The 22,257-nt window shown below is 40.2% G+C and overlaps 1 protein-coding gene across 4 annotated transcripts; it reads left to right on the forward strand.

Moving 5' to 3' along the window:
* Positions 1–348: 348 nt before the first annotated feature.
* On the forward strand, positions 349–19,233 carry camk1b (calcium/calmodulin-dependent protein kinase Ib). Of its 4 annotated transcripts, none has more exons than XM_061291164.1 (12): positions 349–514; positions 4,555–4,668; positions 13,198–13,329; positions 14,600–14,674; positions 15,487–15,625; positions 15,804–15,930; positions 16,063–16,138; positions 16,227–16,339; positions 16,526–16,604; positions 16,797–16,884; positions 16,953–17,094; positions 17,220–19,233. In XM_061291164.1, the coding sequence occupies exons 1-12, from the start codon at positions 384–386 to the stop codon at positions 17,318–17,320; spliced, it is 1,317 nt and encodes a 438-aa protein (XP_061147148.1). In that variant the 5' UTR covers positions 349–383; the 3' UTR covers positions 17,321–19,233. The 4 variants fall into 4 exon arrangements, with proteins under 4 accessions (XP_061147148.1, XP_061147150.1, XP_061147149.1 ...); XM_061291166.1 differs by lacking the exon at positions 349–514 and adding an exon at positions 2,406–2,951; XM_061291165.1 differs by lacking the exon at positions 349–514 and adding an exon at positions 2,989–3,038.
* The last annotated feature ends 3,024 nt before the right edge of the window (positions 19,234–22,257 follow it).

The following is a 22,257-nucleotide window of genomic DNA, read 5'->3' on the forward strand; positions in this document are numbered from 1 at the left end:
CCTTTGCAAGCGTCATTTATGCAGCACATTTCTGCGAGGTTTGTACTGAATATTGTGAATAAAACGGCGACTATGTTTTGGATTATTGATCCATTACAACAAAATGACATATATAACATTAATTACATCACGAGCTAAATGGCGAATGCAAGCCATACGAGCTGTCACTACCATCACTATTAATATCTTTTATTAATATCTTTTAATGCAATAAAACAGGATAAAACTGTTTCATTGGTGTTGATTAATGAATCAAATATACTACTTTTTACCTCACGTTCATACCTGGTAGATTTAAAAAAAAAAGACAGGTAGAAAGATCGAGGTGGCCAATAGCGTAGCGTTTACCTGTGTGGCCCAGCTCCACCTCTGATTGGTTAGTAATGATCGCTTTTGTTATGACGTCACGTAGAACCCCGCCCTTTGGCCGAGAGGAAAGCGTGAGGAGGCGGCTTGTGGTGGACAGAAGCGCACGGATCTCGGTCACCCGACAATCTTTTGCTGTACCCCGCAGGTAGGGCAGACTACCGCCGATACTTTGAGACTCTTTTAGGCTGGGAAAATGTTTGATCAGTTCCTGACATGTGGAGAGAGCGCGTGTTGGTTTCACTTTAATTTGCATGGGGTTTGGACGGAGCCCTCGCATACAGTCGACTGTATAAGCGGCTTTATTAATCCTCAAGTCTGCTGACATGTTTTCTCTGTAATCGTGACCTCGCGTGTGGTTTCTACTGCTGTCCGGCATGAGCTCGAGTATCCTTTATTTGACTTCCCCCTGCAAATTTGCAGCTTGTGGAAGAGGTGCAAGAATTTCACTGCTAGTGCCTTGTTGACAGGAGTCAGAAATGAACCAACAGGAATTCCATGCCAATATGCAATTTGCAGTTGCATGTCATGTTTGTCACTGGCTATTAAATAAATGTGTAGTTTTTGCACCGATATGACCCTGGGTACCTGATAGACAATATTACTATATTCATTTTTTTTGCATAACAGAAATTGAAAGGTTTGTTTACATTCCAACATAGGTGGCATAAACCACTCTCCTATTTATAGAATAAACATGTCATAATCATCAATTATTTGGATTCCTGTCAAAGAAGTGGTCGTTACGGAACATATCTGGAGAAGAACAACAATAGAACAGGGAGACTTTCTGCTTTTCGAGCTTCCGGTTTTCATTATTCTTCTCTTCTTAGACTCCCCTTGATGACACTCACACTACTTTTGGAATTGTGCTTTTTTGGGAGGGGGTCACTTAAAAACAAGACAGAAATAGCAAAACACACTTAGTTATCCTTATGTTGGTTCTCAACTGCTCATGAGCAAACATGAGATTTTCGAGATATGACGACATCATAGTTGCAAAATACCAAAATAAAAAGCACAACACACACCATGTGCTCTTATTTCTTGCCCAGCGTAAATCTGGCCCGTGGTGTAACTCGACTGGAGGTGGGTTAGAACCCATCTTGGCAATTTTGCAGATGAGTCCAGCACAGCGGATCTGAGAGGGAGGGCTCAGCCGTTGTGGTAGTGATCACAGCCGGCTTAAATCAAAGCAGCTCCTTTTACTCCCTGTAGATATGACACTAGTTGCGCACTAAAAATAGCATTCTATAATATATACAAATAAAAACAAAGGGGTGTGGCCTAGTGAGTGACATCATCAACCTGGGGTCAGTGTGATGGCAATATCCCTTGTGATCAGTTCATCTCCATGCTCTTTGCGAGTCCTTCATTTTCATATTTGTGTTTGACTGTTTGTCCCATTCAATAAACGGCTAAATGTGCATCGGTGACTGTGCCTTTCCTTTTCTTTTCTTTCACTTCACTCGAGGGGCGCCATATCCAAAACCCGCTCGGAAGTCAAATTTCCGCTAGCAATTTTGTCTGATCAAGTAGTTTGTGCTACGGAAAAATCCCAAAACTGTTGTTTGTCGAAACTTGTGTGTACTTGTATGAATTCCACAGCCCTGTTTCACCATGCTTTAGTTACATAGCCATTTTACAGAGCTGTCAAAACATGTAGAATTGCAATGACATTTCCGAGACGCTGAATGAGGAAATTAATCAGGCAAATACTCTAACAGCAAATGAGCTTCCTTCTAAGTGGATCTGCTTCCAGGAAGGGACTCATTTAAAACTTAAGCATGCTTGAAACCTGGCAGCAAGCTTCCTTGCAGTTTGATAATATGCCCCAAACAACGTGTCACATGTGCGCCCGGATCAACATTTGTACATGCATCCGTGCAAGTTGGCTTTTTAATATTTGCTTTGTCTGTCGGCGATGTAATATGTGTAACAATGTTGTTCTCAGTCAAACAGCGCACACGTCATTGTGTTCTTGTTATTGTCTATGTGTGTTTGTCTCTTCTGTCCATGCTCATCACAAGAATGGGAAACCAGTGAGTACAGTCACTCTCTTTGTGTCCACCTGCAACAAGGCTGTGCGTTGCATGTCGTTTATGTTGGACTCGAAGACTATTATTTTTGCCGTTGTGGATCTTCTGACCTCAAGTTTCCCCCCGATTGCAAGCGACGTGCCTCCACCCACAAACTGAAGGTCATGTCACCACAGGACATGATTAATTCTCTCATGATACCCGCATGTGTCTCTCCTCTTCTTTCCCACATCTTCAAAACTATTTTACTTTCAGTTTGCACTAGTTATAAATTGTAGTCTGCTATCTACTCCTCAGTTGTTGTTTTTTTTTTTTCATTTTTAAATGAGCTCTAAAATAGAGTTGAACAGATTCCAAAGTCAAATGACAATTCACTTTCATTTCCTCTTTTTCTGGTTTCCTGTCTTGCAACTGTCAGTAGGTTCTGAGGATTTACACACAAATATTATTTCAAGCAGCAGCATCAGGAACAAACAGAAATGGAGAGACGAGGGACTTAAAACGGCATCATCAGTTTGTGTGACTGCGAGTCTTCTGAGACGCTATGTAATGTGATTTTAACTCGCTAACATGCTGCTTCATCCGCGCGAACAAGCTAATGGCACACCTTAGAATTACATCTCTTTTATGCCGGTATGTGACGTTGTAAATAGCTTTTCCACAATATTTTCAGTATTAGCAAAACTGAGGTTTATGATGCATTTGAAATAGAAAAGGTTTTATTCCGCGCGGGCCATTAGAAGAAATAAAATCATTTCTCACATTTCTAGAGCTGCACTTGTCACAATACTTCCACTTTAATCGTGACTGTAGAAATGTCATAGGTGTCATATTTCATTGAAAGAAACTTCCTTGTGCAGTTAGTATTTTAGATGCTTATCAAACGTTCACTTCTCAAGAAAATCGCATTGTTTCAATTGTTCCGACAGCACGCCCTGACTGACATAAGCCTGACAGATTGCTGTGCGGTTGTTTTGGATGACTTATGCAAAGTTCAAATTGTGTATAGCAAACACACAAATGGTTGCACAGAACTTAGTTCAACAAAGTGACCGTAATATTTGCATCACAGCTGCCACCTGCTGTGAGACACTAAAGCAATTTGGACTCTCAAATGCCATCGCGGCTCCGTTTGGGTTTCTATGACGACACATAGAAGCTCCTGGCCAAGGCAGCAAGCGGGCCACCCAATGTGTGTGTCACACACGTGAAATATGTAAACCTCTGCTAGAATATACTCCATTCATGTCTACTGCCAGATCATTGAAGACAGCTTTGCATTCATCACCGCTCGATTCCACATGAGCTAATTGGAGATGATTTACGGAGCTATTTCCTTGTAACAAACGGAACGTTACATCATCTTATATGGCCCGACAGGGAAGTAGTTGCTGGCAGCAGGAACAGAGGAGGCGTCAGGAACGCTGATATGAACTGAGCTATTTTAGTCTGCCAGGTCTTGAGTTCGAGACACTTTGAGGGTTTATATGATGATGTCTTTGGCAGCCTCTCGCTCAAACCGGATGACGGGGACAGACATAGGAATGCTGAAATTCTGTGCAAAGAAACAATTTCATAAGAAATGCTATCTGAAGGTTACTTATTAACTGTCATAAATTCCAATTAGGCAATGAGTAAGTGACTGAATAAAGATAAGACCATCACCATCATGTTTTTGACCTTTTATATTCATAGTGAGTGGGTTTTTCCAGAAATTGCACAAATACCGTGGTGTCCCACTTTTGATGTTCTGATGGACAAAGTGATACATTTCATTGTCACACTGCACCAAGTATGTCCTCCAACATACGCCAACTGGCAAATCCAGGACAAAAAGCCCCAAAATCAAACTATTGACAGGACAACAAGCACAATGCCTCCAGAGAAAATTCATCCATCATCACCATCATCATCGGTAGTCTCTTTGGTTACCTTGCTTTAACCACAGTCGGTTTAAGATATTTCATGGAACTGATGATGTCACATGAATGACATAAGACACACAATCACAATTTCAATTTAACAGCCTTCAAAAAACTATTTGGAAGTTTTTTGGAAATCAAGTTTTTTATTTTTGAGACATCACTTGTGAACAGTTTGAATAATAATGATCACTTTTGTTTCCCCTGCTCCTCTTGTTCTTCCTTAGTCACGTTTCTGACCGGAACAACAAGAAGATGCCGCTGGGTGACGACTGCCATAGCTGGAAGAAGAAGACAACGGACGTGAAGGAGCATTATGACTTCAAAGATATCCTCGGAACGTAAGTGCGGTTTGTGATTTTATTAACTTGAAATGTTTCATTGTTAGAAATTAGCATACTGTGCCAATGATATTGTCAGTTTGTCTGCAATCTCAACGTTTCCACACGGAATTTCTATAGATGCTATGGACTGGTAGAATCCACATAAATGTCATTATTCCATAAAATCACTTTTTAATGCAATGGTATGTTGACTTCCAAGTTATTTTACTTAAAATAGGTTTCATTGGATTTGCAGCAGGTTCATGTCCCTGCAGTCATAAAAAAAAAACAGGTCACTCAATCAAGCTGATGATGATGTCCATTTTATGACACCGCGTGATGACACAATGTCAACAAAACCATCGCAAAAGAGTCACATGAAGAGCCTGTCGCTCTGTAAAGAATTGTAAATGGAACTTGAGAAAGCCTCTTAAGGAAATGCAGTTAACTTTAAACTGTTATGAAAGAGCCATGACAGCTCTGCACCCTGGAGCCGACCGAGTAAGACACGTCCGTGACAATAAAAAATGAACACAGTATACTTCACTTAGATAACTGTTTTGGTTGGGCTGCTACGTTCAATTAGCATAGATTGTCCCGGTGTATAAAAATATTTTCTGAGGGACTGTAGATCAACAGAAAAATTCACAAAATCAAAAACTTGTCTACCCGCTACTGTCACCCGTCCTCCACGCTTCTCTTGCTGCTTGGGAACTAGTGTGAGGAATGCTCAAATTCAATATTCGAATTATTTATCAGTATGACTTGCTAAGGGGACTGTCATATTGTCACAGTACATGTAGAACATTCAATACAATTTGATCTCTCAACATTTAGGTGAAGAAGAGCCATGAGGTGAACGGACGGCCACTTCACGAATGTTATGACATTTATATGAATCATTTTTTAATTACTCTCATTTTAGCACTTAGCATTTGCTACAGACACTGCAAGGTTAAATATTGCGGTATGAGAGGAGCATTTGGCCATGGATTACTGCGTGCGTGTATCATCGTGAGGATGTTTGTTGTTTGGAGTGGATGCTGGGATCATCTAGCGCATGTCATTTGGAGACTCTGAACTCATCATCTGCATCTCCAGTAGCTAATAATGCAGTTTCGTATCCATGGGAGGAAAGGGCCTACTTAGCTATACAAGACAATTTTTCAAAGCGAAAATGTAATTTGGGTCTTCCAGCAATGGAAATAAATCACTCAATGCTGTGTGACAGTTTTTCTTGAAGATGATTTAGTTTATATTTCCAAATGATACAGGTTCTCACCCCGAGGTACTGGCCCTCAGCGGCTCAAGATCTTGCTGGTATTTGATTTGGAACTTGTTTTTCCTCCTTTTTTTTTTCTCATTACTTTGTCATGCTTGCTGATCGTCACATCAGTATATTTATTCAAGATATTTGCTTGAGGTGTTTTTTTTTCTCCCACACACACCCATATCCCTGTTTGACTATAGGATTGTTCTGTGTGGGCAGTAGTTGATACAGAAGTGAAACTCAATATTGTTTTGGTGACTAAATTGAGATGAGGGAAATCATTTTTAGTAGACGAGACTTTAGACCAGATGGAAGCAGGTCTAAGTTGTGGCTCAGGTGGTGTGCGTGTCTGCCAAATATTCAAAAGAAGGAAAACTTGAGCTATGTGCACAGTTAAATCATGCTAGGATTTGTGACCCCTGCTGTATTTAGTTTCTTGAATGAATGAAATTAGTGTATTGTTAAAATCAACATTCACACAATCAACATGGGCTTTAAACATTGCCTGGATCTTTTTCCATCTCCATCTCTCATTGCCATCCCCCAGCTCTCCACCAGTACCCGCTCGGTTCCAGGAGCTTGTTTAAGGGACGAATCCTAGCTCATCGTATTACTCATCACCCACCGTGTGCCACCTTCATTCGCTATTGCCGGATTGTTGTCTTGGTAACAACTGGAGACACTTTCCAGAATGGACTCAAACAGTCACTATGGAAACAAAGTTTTTTGATTCGCTATTGTGTGCATTCGGAGACTGCAAAACCCTCGCTCACATGCACGGAAAAGAACAGCAGTAAATACAGTACACTAGACGGCACGCTTTTGTTTTGGTAAGCATGTTGCACGGAGCCTCGCTTGACCAAACATTCGTATAATTTGATCATGTTGCTGGCATGAGGCATATGTGAAGATATGCACTAAGGTAGTTACACACATTGTAGAAGATTCTTTGTTCTAGAATGTTTCTGGCAAAGGAGAGAGAGCAAAGCATTAGGGAGCGACACAGCCATGTGATTAACAACCCAAAAATAATAAAGTCTGAAATATTGTAAATTAATTTGTTCAATGGTTGAACTGTCACCATCAGACCATATTTATGATGTCAACGTTTGAAGTAACATTTCATATACTATGGAGTTACCCATCGTATGAGTAGGACACATCTGTATTCAAATAAAACTACAAACTTCAATTCCGGTGTCATTGGGACATTACTTTGACTCCCGAGTTGTCGCCTCATGGTTTTGTAATCAAAACAGATGGGGATTAATAATGCACTAAGGCACTGCAATCAAATCAAATCCTCTTTGGCCTTCTCGGTTTTCTCTTTGCTGTTTTTTATGTTAATCTGTTCTTATTCTGTTTTCGCGCGTCTGTGACTTGGGAGCCGAGCCGTTCCTGGTTTGACACCTAGTGTGATGTGGAGTCTGCATCCTCGTGTCCTAGCGTGGAAGACATTTTTCTGCTATATCGGAATTGCACCAAGTCATTGACCCCTGTTTGGTTGATTGCTTATGGCTGTTGCAATGTACACTGGTCCGAGTAATATTCAAATCCAAATTTCACATGGATGTGAGAAAAGGGTCTGGAGGAAACCATATAATGCATACAGTACACAGAAATGCAGGTTATTTAGGGTAGGGAATTTTGTTTCCCAGGTTTTCCTTGGCAACCTTTCGAAAACTGATGTGTTTTGTGCATGTTGCTTATTATGCCGTGAGATAATTTGTCAAATCTTGAAGGTTATAGATTCACAAGTCCCATATGGGAAACAATTTATTTATGTATTAGCTATTCTTAACTTCTGTAGAGTGCTTTGTTTGATACGAACATTCAAAAGGCACTTCGAGTCTTCTGCTCATTTCAAACCTGCTTTTCTTGTCGGGGTACAACATTGTGCGAGCTGCAATTCCAAAGCTACAAAATTTCTTCCCATTACTTGAGGTTTTCTCTACCCGACTGCACATACAGGCCGTGTTGACATTTTAAACATGTTGTCATTTCGAGAACAAGCGCTTGGGTTTACCCATTTGCTGGATGAACGAGAACTTCATTCAGCTCAGGATACTTTGCAAAGCGCATAGGGATGGAGCAATGGGGGCCACGGGATGGATGGAAGGAAGTGAAGGGGAAATTGTGGAGAGAGTGACGCAATGGCCGAAAATCATTAGCCCTGATGGATCGGCCCCTGACAGTCTGTGGTAGAATGATGACACAGTGGCCTCGGCTATTGGCCTTGAGTGGTGTGCGTGGGTCACTGAACCACCTTTTTTAAATGGATTGAAAAAGCTACCAGATTTGATTTCAGCTTTCAAAAATAGTAATCAATCATTTTTTTGTCTATAAAAAAATAAAAATAAAATGATGATGATAATCGTAGCCTGCACCTAAAATTAGTTTAACACCCGCGACTTAAATTCTAAACCTGGGTTGCATGAGACGGATTAGGGATGCGACATTTCAAAACGTCATCATTTTTCATTTAAAGTTGATTTCTTAAATTATTTTAACGTGGTAGTTAACCAGATCGTTGTCACAGAAGCGACTCCCTTTAACCTTTGGGGTTCCACTCGAGAATGTTTACGAGAATGTGATGTGGAAAGCGCTGTCGGGACTATTTGGCTGTGAAAAGAGGAACCTTTTGCTCCACTTGTTCCCTCTTGGCTATTACACTGATTTCAACAAGAATTCAGCACTTTGAGAGCACTCAGCTTCTGAGTACAATGTTCAACAACTCGGTCTGTTTTGTGAGCGTTTGCGTGAGACACGTATCCAAGCGTCTGCATGAGACAAATTTAGTTTAGGATCTCAACATGCATAACTTTAAATAAAGTATCAATACTGAAAATGACTGTAAGAAAGCTGAGATATAATTTAGTAATGTATTCCATCATTTTTCCTCTCTGTTCAGAACTCTTTTGCTTCAAACAAACTAAATTTCCATGGAAAGATGTCTGGATTTTGGCCATAGTACCTTCCATCTTGGTCATGAATAAACTTCTGCACTAACATTTAGTTGATGAATATGTACAGTATTCTGTTCAGCGTCTTCAGAGACACCAGTGCAGCAATAGTTGCTGCTGTAATGTCAAAGGAATGCTAAACCAAACTACTGCATGTGTGAAGTGCCTTTAGATCATTTTAGAATGTCAAACCCAGATTCAATATACAGTGCTGCTTCCTCTTGAGACCAAGGCTCGAAATAACTTGAGGAGCAGTTTTGCTAATCAATGATTTCAATCGATGAACAACTTTCCAGTTTTGAGGAGCATTTTTTGAAGGTTAGTCGCAGGGATCTGATGCAATGGTTTTATTTAAAAAAAAGAAAGATTTAACAATAGGACAAATATAAAATCTGTTTCCTTTTTTTGGAATCAACATTTTTGTTTGTATGCAATTTCAAAGAAATACAAAATTTCAGTTTAAATTGAATGTTTTTGAATCCATTGCATGGTCCTTTAAATATTCAAAGCTGCTATTTTGCTGTTCAAATCGAGATACGCACCACTTTAACTTAAGATCCGTGAAAGGTGTAGGTACTCGATCACTTCAACCACAATTCCAGTCTTTCAACATTACATGTCAATCTTAGGTTAGCTTAGCGATTAACATGGATTCTCTGGCCACTGTTAAATTTAGTCCTTGGCTTTCATTAGATGAGAACCAGTGAGCTGGTGCAATTAGGTCCTTACACAAAAATGGAAAGCGGCATGCTACTTAATGCATCCTCAAGCGTTAATTAACAGAATTTGTCTGATTGCAGCCATTTTTCTGATTTCCAGAAAATCTGTGTGTGTGACAATCCTCCCGCTACATGGAAGGACCTGTGAAATTTGTCTACAAGCTTTTTTTAGTGAGTGTCTGAGAGCAGGAGGTCTGTTTTTGTTACTTTTATTATTCATCGTTTGTGTGAGATATCGGAATCAAATGAATTCACAGTAATCGTTAACAAGGAAATTTGGACTCAAAAGGAACAGCGGATACCTTTATGGAGCAGATGAGTCTCTCAGCATGAGAGCTGTCCCTCTTCATCTATTTTTCATCTCACTCCCGCTCTCGTTTTCTCTCTATCCAGTCTTAAATACTATATCTCCTATTTTTTTGTCCTCAATCCATTATTGGCCCACTGATGTCCCAGTTAGACACCTGACCTAACCCCAAAACTAGAATATCTCTTTTTCTGTGGCTTGCTTTGACGTCACTGTCTTTTTTTCTAACATCTAAATTCCAAGATGATGCAGCAAAGACCCTCCATTACAGAGTAAGAAGCATAAATAGTGTCATGGACTTCAAATTCAAAGCACGGGACAACATGTTATTCCACGTCTCAGCCAAAGCGATGAATTAGGCTTGTGGCTCTGACTCACTTTCAAGCATTGGTAAGTCTGTTGGTTAGCATCCAGAAATGTAAACACAACTTGATAGTGTTTCCTATCCGGTCCCGAACCAAAAAATTCATCCCTGCTTACTGCACTCCGCAGTCCTTCAGCCCTACCCTGACCTAATTCAAGCAGAAGCTTGTGTCTCAGAACAGTGCAGCTCAGCATGGCCGTGCCCGCCAGTTCCTGGAAAACACACAAACAAAAACACGCGTACGGTCGGCTTATGCACCTCCCATCTGCTCCTGGAAAAATATCCCTAAAACATTTTGAAATATATACTTGAATGGTTGATATCGTCCTAGTCAGTATTATTTATATCCTTTCTTTCCTGCTTTACAAGCTCCCTGCATATTAGCGAACAGACTTAATGATTCTTGAGGTACTCTAATCTTAAGCACAAGACATCCTAATGGAAGCTTGTTTGTTTCGCAACTTAATTACACTGACTAGAGGATCATAATGTATGTTCCATAGCTTCTGTAAATGGATCTGGGAAATGTTTATGTTGGTCAGAATATCAGCAATTCAAAGTTGAGAAAAGGTCTTGATTTTTATTTCATCATTTTAAGACCAGTCAATTTTATTTGATTTATTCAGATTCGACCAAAGCTGTTAACAGCTCTCTTTCTGTAGTGTGGCGATTTTACAAGGCTTTTTTTTTTTTTCATTTTAAAGGGCTTAACCCAAACAAAAGCCATTACAATGGGTGTTCACTCTCCAGTGACTCTTTTGCAATGTAAAGAATGAGGTCACACAAGCCCCATGTGTCTGTCACTGGCTATTATCACTGTCAAAGCAGATTTACACTTTTATAATACAAATTGATATATTTACAAAGGGGTTCACGGGGAGAATGACTGACAGAATTTGATTTTTCACTCCAGATGCCTGTATGGAAATTGTTAGTTATTCTCACTTTCCAATTTACATATGGAGTGATATGTTTGTGATAGAAGAGGTGGGAAGTGTGAGGCATTTCTGTCACCACAGCTTCCCATCCCCCTGTTCAGAATCAGCAAAAAAATATATATATTTGTCAACGGTCTATGTGTGTGTGTTTTTTGAAATGCTGATCCCCATTTGGTTCTGCAATGAAGCTGGAGCTTATGCCAGCTGATTTTTTTTCACGCCTTGGACTGGCAATTCACACTTATGTGCAAGTAGAAGACAAAATCACACATAGGCTAACATATGGGGATTTTTTTGTTTGTTTTTATACAGTTTTGTTGTGAAAATACTCTTGAAGTTTTAAATCAACATGTTCTGCTGATAAAAATATGAGATCTCTGAGTAAAAGAGTGATTAAATTTGAACAGGCCACAGAGCCAAGGATGGTCTTTTTGTTTCCCGGCCAGCATCCCAGTTGGAATTCTCTCTCAGTTTTGATTGGACCAGATGGTCCTGCGCTGTCTCTCTGACCTTTCCGCAGGCAACACTTTGTCAACTGTGCAAGGCTTCTTGACCAACTTCTCAGTGGCACAGATAATACATCTGCTTTGTGTTTTTTTATTTATTTGTCATGACACCATACCCAGCACGCAAATCTTTTTACTTAATCTCTACTTAAACTCTTTTGACTTTATCTTGACACAGCAGCACTGTCTGCCGATGACAGTTAAAAAGAAAACAGAATTGTGGCAAAACGATTTATATTTGAGCACACCCTAATATTTTTTCCTTGAACACTGGTCATATTGGGATGTCTGAAACCAGCTCAGTAAACTCAACTGACCTTTTAATGTTTTTTTTTTTTAATACTCTAACATCGCCTTTTTATGACTTTATTTATTTTAAATAAAAATAAAAAATCCATCCCTTGTGAGCTGTAATTGCATTGGCTGTTGCACCAGAGTAATAAATTACAATAAGGTTGTAAAATGATGATAGATTTGAGTAAAACATTTATAACATTTAATTGCAGATTACGCTAATCCTTTTTCCATCTTAAGTGTTAACCACTGTAAATTGTCGTTAATGCCGTGCATGTCTGTTTTTGGGGAAAAGAGCCAAAAAGCCAAAGAAAAGTATTATTCCCGGCACTGCGCTATTGGTCGGATGATACGTCAGGGGTGTGCATTACAATGGCTGTTAAAAAATACTCGCAACGTTTTGTCAACGCAAGAAAGCTACCCGCAGTGTTCCCAAATGACTTCATTGTTTGTGTGAACCACGAGTTGACACTTGGCCGCTGCTCTCTGCTCTGTCAAAAGGCCTATGGTGAACATCAACTCAATCCTCCAGATGCTGCCGAGGAATGCGCAGCTCTCCACGCCGCTGGATTTGTGCCAAAATGAACGGCCTTTCCGCAGCCCTTTGACTCTTGTCCATGTGACTAGAGAGGCCTGTGGTGATTGTTGTTATGGTCAGGAAATGGAACCCGTAAATCTCATTACATGCTTTTCATTGGTGATAGGATTGTAAAGTTTATGCTGTGGGAATTATCCGCGGAACTTCGAGAAATCCAATCAGCCCGCTTTCCCAATTTCCAAGAAATATGGCTTTAATTTATCTTTAAGTCTGACACTTTGGAGCTGTGCCAAAATGCCACCAGAAATGTGTGCCCCTGCTGTTCACCGGGTCATGGGAAAATGTTGTCGTGCTTTGTTTGTTATTGTTGGTTTCCTAAGGAAGAGAACAAGTACAGAAAGAATCTATAGCAGCTACTATGCAGCAGGGAGGGAAATAAATCCAGTGAGTGCACTTCAAAATGTCACAACACTGCAATATTTCTTTAGTGTTATCTCACTAACTCGAATCAATATGTAGTGCTGCATTGATTGATATTCTATTTGTGGCATTAAAGTGGTATTTTTTGTATTTCTAATCCATGACGGCATCCATGAATGCAGACTGAATTGACACAATCATCATCAAAATGCTCTCGGGGTGTTTCAGGGGAGCCTTCTCTGAGGTGGTCCTGGCAGAGGAGAAGAGGACCCAAAGGTTGGTGGCCATCAAGTGCATCCCCAAGAAGGCGTTGGAAGGCAAAGAAAACAGCATTGAGAATGAGATTGCAGTGCTGCACAAGTAAGTTTAAGAATTTGGGGTAAGATAAGATCTTCATACAATCCTCATGGAGAGTCCTGCTCAAGATGTTCAGGGTCACACAAAGGCCACCTGCCTCGAGCCCATTTCGTTGAGTGTTTCAAACATTCTTTCTTTTAAATGGAGACAGAATTACAGATGGTTGTGAAAATGGCATTTCTGCATTGGTTCCCAAGTTATTTTTAGAGCTGTTGTTGCCTGGGTTACAGCAGACCCACAACTCAAGTACTCGAGGTCCAGATGGTTGAGGGGATACAGGTGGGGATTAGAAAGCAGATCTGTTACAGTTTCGACCAACTGATGTAAACAGCTTTGCCCTGTGGGACTTTGTGTGTACTTATTGGAGGATTTGATTACTCTTTTTTTTTTCCCCTTGGAAACATACAAAGTAGGGAAAACATTATGAAAACTACATGAAGTTGTTCGAGCCTGCACAAAAATCCTAGTTCCTTTCAACATGTGTCACAGCTCTTCTCTAATTTGCTGACTTGTGCCCTCTGACGCCCCGTGAGGTGCTGACAGAGGTCAGCAGATGACTCACCAGCTTTCCTTTCTTCCCCCACTCCTCAAGTCACCGTGACCAGTGTCAGCCTTAGCGACGCCGCATCCATCCTTCGCCCACACAAACACATAAAACAGCCGCTCACAAACATGCCGTTATTAAATGCGAACGTGGGTGTGGACGCGCACGCACGTCCGCGCACGCTAGCACATGCCCGGGAGCTGCGCGCCTTTAATCCGACATTCATCCTTTCTGGGGTCCGTCAATCCTCCCGCTCTCAGAGAAGCAGATGGATGAATGAAGCCGCATTGTTTTAGTCATCACTGTAATCCAGCGGGAGTTTAGACCTCCAGTACAGCTGTGCCCTTCACGTCAACTGGACACTCACTCACACTGTAGCAATATTAGAACAGAATGTTAGCACATTAATTATATACAGAAGCATTGAGCGGAATTTGGGGATTTTTATATTATGTTTTCTTCCTATATTGTTATTTTTTTAATTAATTTGATTAAACAATTGCTCAATTTATTAGACGTGTACTGAAAACAATAAATAATTATTGTAAGTATTACATTCATTTACATATACATATTTTTCACCCCGCCCTTGCTCGTTTGTCTATTTTTGTACAATATTATATAGTATATATAATCTTTTATATAGATTATATTTATTAACATTGGCTGCCCTTGAAGGAAGAGAATTTATTTGTATGTTTTTAACCAACCTTGACACTTTCTTTGCAGGATTAAACATGCCAACATTGTGACTCTGGAAGAAATATTTGAAAGTAAATCGCACCTCTACCTTGTCATGCAACTGTGAGTATTCACATATGTGTGAGTTTGGAGCTCACGGGTTGTGCCATCTCTCACACATTGCTTGTCACATGCCATTGATTGCACTCTGTAACACGCACACACATGCATGACGCTTACTCACGGACACCGGTGGGGAGTTTTGCCTTTACAGTACACCTGCACCTTGTCAGCCTGCCGCTCACTTTAGTGACTGAAATGTCGGGGGGAAAGAGAGGAGATGACTAAAGGGATGGATAAGGATCAGGAATTTTATTTAATTAGCCTTCAGAAACTACACATGATTGATGAGAGACATCAAAACCGCAGCTGTATAAAATGATAAAGACAGAGAGGGAGTGTGAAAAGATAAATTCCTTTTCTATTTGAGGTCATTGTACTCACTTGTAATATTTCTTAGTCCTCAACAATTTAAGCATGACCTGGTTGCAGAGTCGTGAATCTTATTATGTTAACTGAATCAGGCCAAGTTTCAACTATTAATACAGAAATATTATCAACGTGGCTGGAAGGGTAACAACAACTAATATTTATATTAGTATATATATGTTTAAAATTTTCTTTGCAGCATAGTATAAACATATTTCACATTTGTGGACGTTTTAAGACATTTGGATATTTAGGTTTTAAATACTACTTTGTAAGCTAAATTACGTCGCCATCTATTGGCCATTTTGTGGTAGCAGCATCAGATTATTTTTCCCCTCCCCCTTCGCTCAAATATTCTATACGAGTATAAAGTCTTATTTTTATATTTGCATGTCACACATTACTGGCCATCCTAATATGTGGGTCTCTTTCTTTTGTCCATTCAGGGTGTCTGGTGGGGAATTATTTGACCGCATCATAGAGAAGGGCTTCTACACAGAGAAAGATGCCAGTAAACTCATTCAGCAGATTCTGGATGCTGTCAAATATCTCCATGACATGGGAATCGTGCACCGAGACCTCAAGGTTTTTCTTTTTGTTAATTGTTTTAATAAAAAAATGTGTCCTTCATCTGATTGCAACACAACCCCTCCATTGGGATTTCAAATGACTGCACTATGGCCACAGAACTGAGTTTTCAAATGATGTATTCAGGACAAGAGTGACTTAATGAAATGTTCTCCATGTCTGCTTTGCATCACAGCCGGAGAATCTGCTCTACTACAGCATGGAGGAAGACTCCAAAATCATGATCAGCGACTTTGGTCTGTCGAAAATCGAGGGTTCTGGTAGTGTGATGGCCACAGCCTGTGGAACACCCGGATATGTCGGTAAGTCTGCAAACGACCCTTGAGGGGTTAAACTATTAGATACCGATTTCTATCTTGAAATTGTAATGCAATAAATCAACACAGGAAGTGGATTTTTTTTTCCCCCCAAATGATTCATTGTCTTTATTTCAGCCCCTGAGGTTCTGGCCCAGAAGCCCTACAGTAAAGCAGTAGACTGCTGGTCCATTGGAGTCATAGCCTACATTCTGTGAGTGCGCAGACATTTGTCCCATGTTTTTTTTGGGGGGGAACCAATTGTGTCTCTTAGCAACTGTTGTTAATTGATCAACTCCCAGGCTGTGCGGTTACCCTCCGTTCTACGACGAGAACGACGCCAAACTGTTTGAGCAGATCCAGAAAGCGGAATACGAGTTTGATTCGCCGTACTGGGACGACATCTCAGATTCAGGTAGTGCACAGATTTTAAAATGTTGGACTGTTTGTAAGATGAGATGCGGTTGTCAAATGCCAAAGAAAGAAATGAATTGAGGCTTTAACTACTACATAGCATCTCACAGAAATCATCAGATGCCTTAGCAAATTTCCATACCTCGGCATCAGAATAATCTGACTCTGTAATGAACTATCTTGACAGCTAAAGATTTCATCGTCCACCTGATGGAGAAAGACTCCTGCACACGTTACACCTGCGAGCAGGCCCTGCAGCACCCTTGGTACTTCTTACAACCTTTTCATTAGCATTTAGCAACTGGAATTGTAATGAAAATGTATTTGTCTTAATGCTAAGAACATTTTCTATTTTGAAAAGTAAATTCCACTTGTACTCATATAGGTACATGCACACACACAGTCAAGTGCACACACACACACACACATGTCCAAACTGATATTTTTTCTCACTTCAGGATTGCCGGAGATACCGCTCTCGACAAGAACATCCATGAGTCTGTCAGTGCGCAGATCAAGAAGAACTTTGCCAAAAGTAAATGGAGGGTAGGACATTTTCTATTTGCATGACGACAGTATTTGGATTTGGATCTAATCTTCATGTCCCGCTTCAGCAAGCATTCAACGCTACAGCGGTGGTCCGCCACATGAGGCGTCTTCAACTGGGCACCAACCATGAAGGACCCAACCAAGCCACCCTGACGAGTCCGTGCCGAGCGCACCTTCTGCTCCCAGGGGAGGACACTCAAAATGCAGGTATAGAAGTCGCTCATTTGATCTGAACTAAAAATAGATTATTTTTTTTGGTCTAAATTTGTGATAGTGCGCTAAAAAAACACTTCGGAGGTGGTGGTGTGATCTTTGACCCTGCTTTCGTTTAGAATCTTGCGGGGAGACGGGATGCTCCCAGGCACTGGACGGGGACGGCATGGACCCTCTGTCCAGCTGTACTTACCGCTGCCATCCGACCAGCCGGGTGTGATCCCCGTGCCGCTTCACTGCCTCGTCGACCCCAGTGATTTTTTTCCATTTTTAAACCCCCTCGGTGAAACCAGAGGTTGCGACTCTCTCACACCCTCCTCGTGTCTGGTTAGGAATGAGGCGTCATTACGACCTCTCGCCTGCAGGGGGAGCAAGTATGTCCAGTCTGGGAAGGAAGGAAATTGAGAAAATCGGGAAGCGGTGATTGATGATTATGATGACTAGTTGGGCAGACTGGACAGGTAGTTGGTGCTCAGACAATTCAGAGTAGAGGGGGAGGAGTTTTTCTTTCCAAAGCAGGACAGAGCTGAGACTATTATTTGGACACAGCCCGTGCTTGCTGTTGTTGCTATTTGTTTTGTGCTATTTGTGCATGATCAGAAAAGAAATCCCCCGAGCATGTTTTATCTTTGAAAGCTGCTCTCTTTCGCTTGTCGTCGAGGACGGGGGTGCCATAAGCAAAAGCCTTTCCGAGATCTTTTTGCAGTCTTTTGAATGTAACGGGATATAGTACTGCAAAGTCAGCACAGATCTGTCTACTATAAAGAGACCATTTTAGACAATCTGTGATCTTTATGCAAAACTCCAATCCGTTCCTATGTAGCCTTTTATGAGATGGTATATACAATATGTGGTGTTTCCGTGCGGCTGCGACAAAGGCTTCCCCTTTGGTTTTGTTCAACCTCTTGAACCGCTTGAAGACAGGGATCTTATTTTTGTCTATGGTGCCTTTAGGGGTTTACAGTTTGATGGATTTATTTCGGGTGGGGGCTTCTCAAGTGTGTCTATCTGCACAATCTTTAGGTTTTATATTTATCGCATTTGTAGCTTTACAATGTTTTGTTTCCCTCGAGGTTAGCTGTGGTTATGATATTTTTATCATATTGTTTTTAGTCCAGGCAAATTATAATCAGAGTTGATATTATACAAGCCTGAAGATAAAGAAGTATCTTCCATGTGTACTGTAATCATGTTATTTTACAAGCAGACTAAGAACTACATTAAAGAATGTCAATGGGTCATTATTTATTTCATTTCCTCACCACTCTCTTGTGTCGTAGACAATCCTGTAATGTAATCTCCAAGAAATTCAAATGCACCCCAAAAACAGACATATGTGCAAAACTGTTGTGAGTATATTTGCCATGAGCTGAGCGCTAAAGAGAACTAAGCGAGATGAAAAGAAAACATAACGGTGTTGCTTCTAAATAAAAATGTGAAAGCTTTATTCAGCATTTCGTCAGGTAAGGTAATGTGGTTGTGTTTTTGGACAGTAACTGTAAAATGTAGGCTGTATTTTACAGTGTTTCCAAAAGTGAGATTTTTGCTTCTGTAGCTTTCAAAAGTACTCCAATTGGGGATGGATAGTGAACTTAACAGAATTCCTGTTGTCATGCCAGTGTTTTATTGTGCATGTTGTCAGAATTCTAAAGAGTTAATTAATCTACTGATTATTATGACATAATCAGAAGACCAAGAGAAATCTATTTTATGCTCATATGGTGTCCTCTTTTTGAAAAGTGGGCCAAAACTCCAAAAAAGGAAAGAAAACTAAACATTCCTGCTCAATGAAGCAATTGATGATGACATGCATTACCATGTAGCTATGACCTCACCACTAAACTTGCTGTGGTAGGAGTTTTGGGGTTTTTTTTGGATTGGGGGGGTTGCAGACAACACTATATCTGCTTTCAATTACAGCATTAGAAAAATGCTCTTCACCGGGATAAAGGTAAAATATTAATGTGAAGGTCTATCATTAAAATAGATTTGTCATACAAAGCAGTGCTTTTACCATGAATACGTTGTCTTTTTTTTAACAGTATTTTAAATTGTAAACAAAGATGCAATGCTTCATGGGCTGTGGAAAAGTGGCTGTAAGTGAAACACATTAAACTCCTTGTCTATGCAGTAGCCATCTGTCCTGTTTTATTCTTTTGTCCAAATTTTGATTCAATTGGATCGTACATTGTGTGGCCAGCTGCGAGGGTGAAGCAGGTTCAAATAAATGTGACACTCCGATCCAAAATATCTGAAATATTCATTCTCCAGAAACAACTAAAATAGAAATTGTGTGTGGGTCAATGACAGACATCTCTGCAGGGGAAGCTCTTCTTGCTTAGGAACCTTCATCCCTCTGGGATACTTGCTGAGCTGAAATGAAATGTTGTGTACAGGTTGAAGTGACATCTGTCAGCAGAGCTCTGTCAGCACTTGGCGGAGGTTAATGTGTGTTTGTTGTCACAGAAACGGAGAGTTTCTCACCTCCTGTTGTTTTTGAGTTTCACATCAACTGAAGTTATAAATTAATGAAGAATGCCTTTGATAGTTGCCACATCTGCCTGCTTTACACATCTTGTCTAGAAGTGGAACCAGACCAAAAATCCGTGCAGGGTTTTCTGTGTTGGTTTTCAGGGGTGTCAATGCAACAACATAGAAAAGCTCTCCAAAGCCCCCAAAAATAACAAATCATCAGTAACATCAAACTTATAATATATATTTATATATATTTATTAAATGTAAACTGATTTTTTAGTCAAACAGATTTTTCTTAGACGCCTCATATATGTACAGTTTTATATTATTTTTGTTTGACTATATAGGGAACTTTTTGAAGATTAATTCATATTTTTAATCAAATAATAATCTTTTAATGATTAAATGATTGAGCTTTTATCAACTTTCCCACACGATCACATCTTTGGTAAGCAAACCAGACACTCATATTCCCAACTTTTATCAGCAACCCTTTTTTTGTTTTGGGAGAAGACACAGATTGCTCAAAGAATCAATGTTTTGCTTGGGCTGAAACTGAAAAAAAAACAAACGGATAAAAGTCTTGATTGCCGTCAGATTTTCCTGTATCCTGTGGCCTTGTTCAGAGCAGGTTATTCGAGCATAAACAAAACAAAGTCCCTGAGGTGCTGAAGCACAGTAGAGGGTGAGAGACTTGAAATTATACAATGAGATCATCTTCCACTTCACTGGGATGAGCAGCTCGCAGTTTTCGGAACAATTCATTCACCATGCGTGTTTTCCTTTGAGCACATTTGTGAGACCAAATAGTCACAGCAAGGAAGCGAATTATTAAAGGAAGGGGAAATATAAACAGCATAATGAAAGTTTCACATAGAAAAGTGTTGCTGGCAAGAAGAAAGGAACCACAAATTTCTCCACCAATTAGACTCACTTACTATAAATGTAACATTCAAAGGATGTTCTTTCCAAGTAGAGATGATGCTGTGTAGATTTAATGCGCCATGCCCTTTTTCATGGCCATTTCATTTCCATTCAATTTTAACCCATTCAATATTAAACTTTGTTTTACTTTTCGTTCGTTCTCAGATAAGTATGTCAATGAGAGTCGGATGAAACATAAGAAAACACATCTTCGGATGATTATTCCAAATATGTGAACGTTTTTTTAAACTGGTTATGGGGGGGGGGGCGGCTGTACTTGTTGAGTTTCCTCTGGGTGCACTGGTTTCCTCCCGCAGTCCAAACACATGCACTTTACATTAAGTGGAAACTTTAACTTGCCCTCAAGTGTGGTTGCCTACATGTCATGTCCACATGCATTTTAAGATGGTGACATGGATGTATAGGTAACGACGTGATTTGCATAAGCGTCGACTTTCTGGACCCATCTGGTATAGATTAGCAAAGAGAACCTTTTTTGAGGCCTCATGTGGAAATAAGATGACTAGTCTGACATTCTAGTCGGTAATTGTGCTTCAGGTGTTTATACTTATTGACACTATTGTCGCTTGTCACCCCCGACCCCCAAAAAATAAACAGGGATGGAAAACTAAATAGAGAAGAAGGTTAAGCTTCCGTCTGTCTTCAACAGCTCTGTCAATAAACACATCAAGTCCCATTCCTCCGTAAGCCTGTTTGGTGAGCGATGGAAAGTAAAGGAACAAAGGAGAGTCTCTTTTGCCTAAGGAAAAATAAATGAATGAAGAACAATGTGTCCTTTAATAGATGACATGTAAATACTGTTTCATGTTAAGACTGATATTGTAACCTAAATATACTGAGCTGAGAATCTTTGACAATATTATTATGCATACAGTCTGACTCTGGAACGTCGACGGAGGTCCCAGAGGGCAAAACGCAAGTCAGTCGTGGACGTCAAGAGTGAGGTATCACTCAAACGACAGCAGGTCAAACGGTAATGGTAACGATGTGGAAAGATTTCCATGAGAACAGAAGTCACGTTGCCCGGGCAACCGCCAGCTTTTCTGAAATGAGGACAGAATGAGACCAGAGCGGCGCAGACATTTGAGACGAAAGGCGACAATAATTTATGTGTATATATATATATATGTATATAATTTTATATTATTATTATTTTATATATATTTTTAAATATAAATATGTTTTTTTTAAACAAATATATATATATACAGTGCTGGAGACCACCAGAATTGTCTGACATGTGTTCTGCAGCTTGGCTGCAGGTTTATGTTGAGAAAGCTGTGTGTGTTTATCTTTGGCACACCTCCATGAGATTTTGACACTTGGCTGCAGGCAAGCTTGGTGAAGTTGGAACAGGGAGAATAAAGACCGAACCAGGATAGAGATATCTATAATCCTCCACTGAAAAGCTTGTAAAAGGCTTGTAAATGTCCCTTTCTATTCTGCTTTAGTGGAGCACAATCCCTCCACATCTTGCTGAATGTTTCCTTTGGTCCTTCTTCCCATTTTAAGCCTGCTTCTCATTCTTCAAACTCTCAGTCGGACAAAACAGCGGCATAAGGAAGCCATTTGGTTCACGTCAAATGTCTTCAAAATCATGCTGGAAATCTCAAGAGGTCATGTGCTTGTGCACAGAACCTGAAGTGGAAAACATTTTTAATGGAGGAGGTCAAAGTAAGGCCTACTTACCTTCAGGTTGTTTGAGACAGTTGTTTTCACCCGACAAGCTATGTTTGT

This window comes from Syngnathus typhle, linkage group LG11 (genome assembly GCF_033458585.1).
Source record: "Syngnathus typhle isolate RoL2023-S1 ecotype Sweden linkage group LG11, RoL_Styp_1.0, whole genome shotgun sequence".
NCBI lineage: Eukaryota > Metazoa > Chordata > Actinopteri > Syngnathiformes > Syngnathidae > Syngnathus > Syngnathus typhle.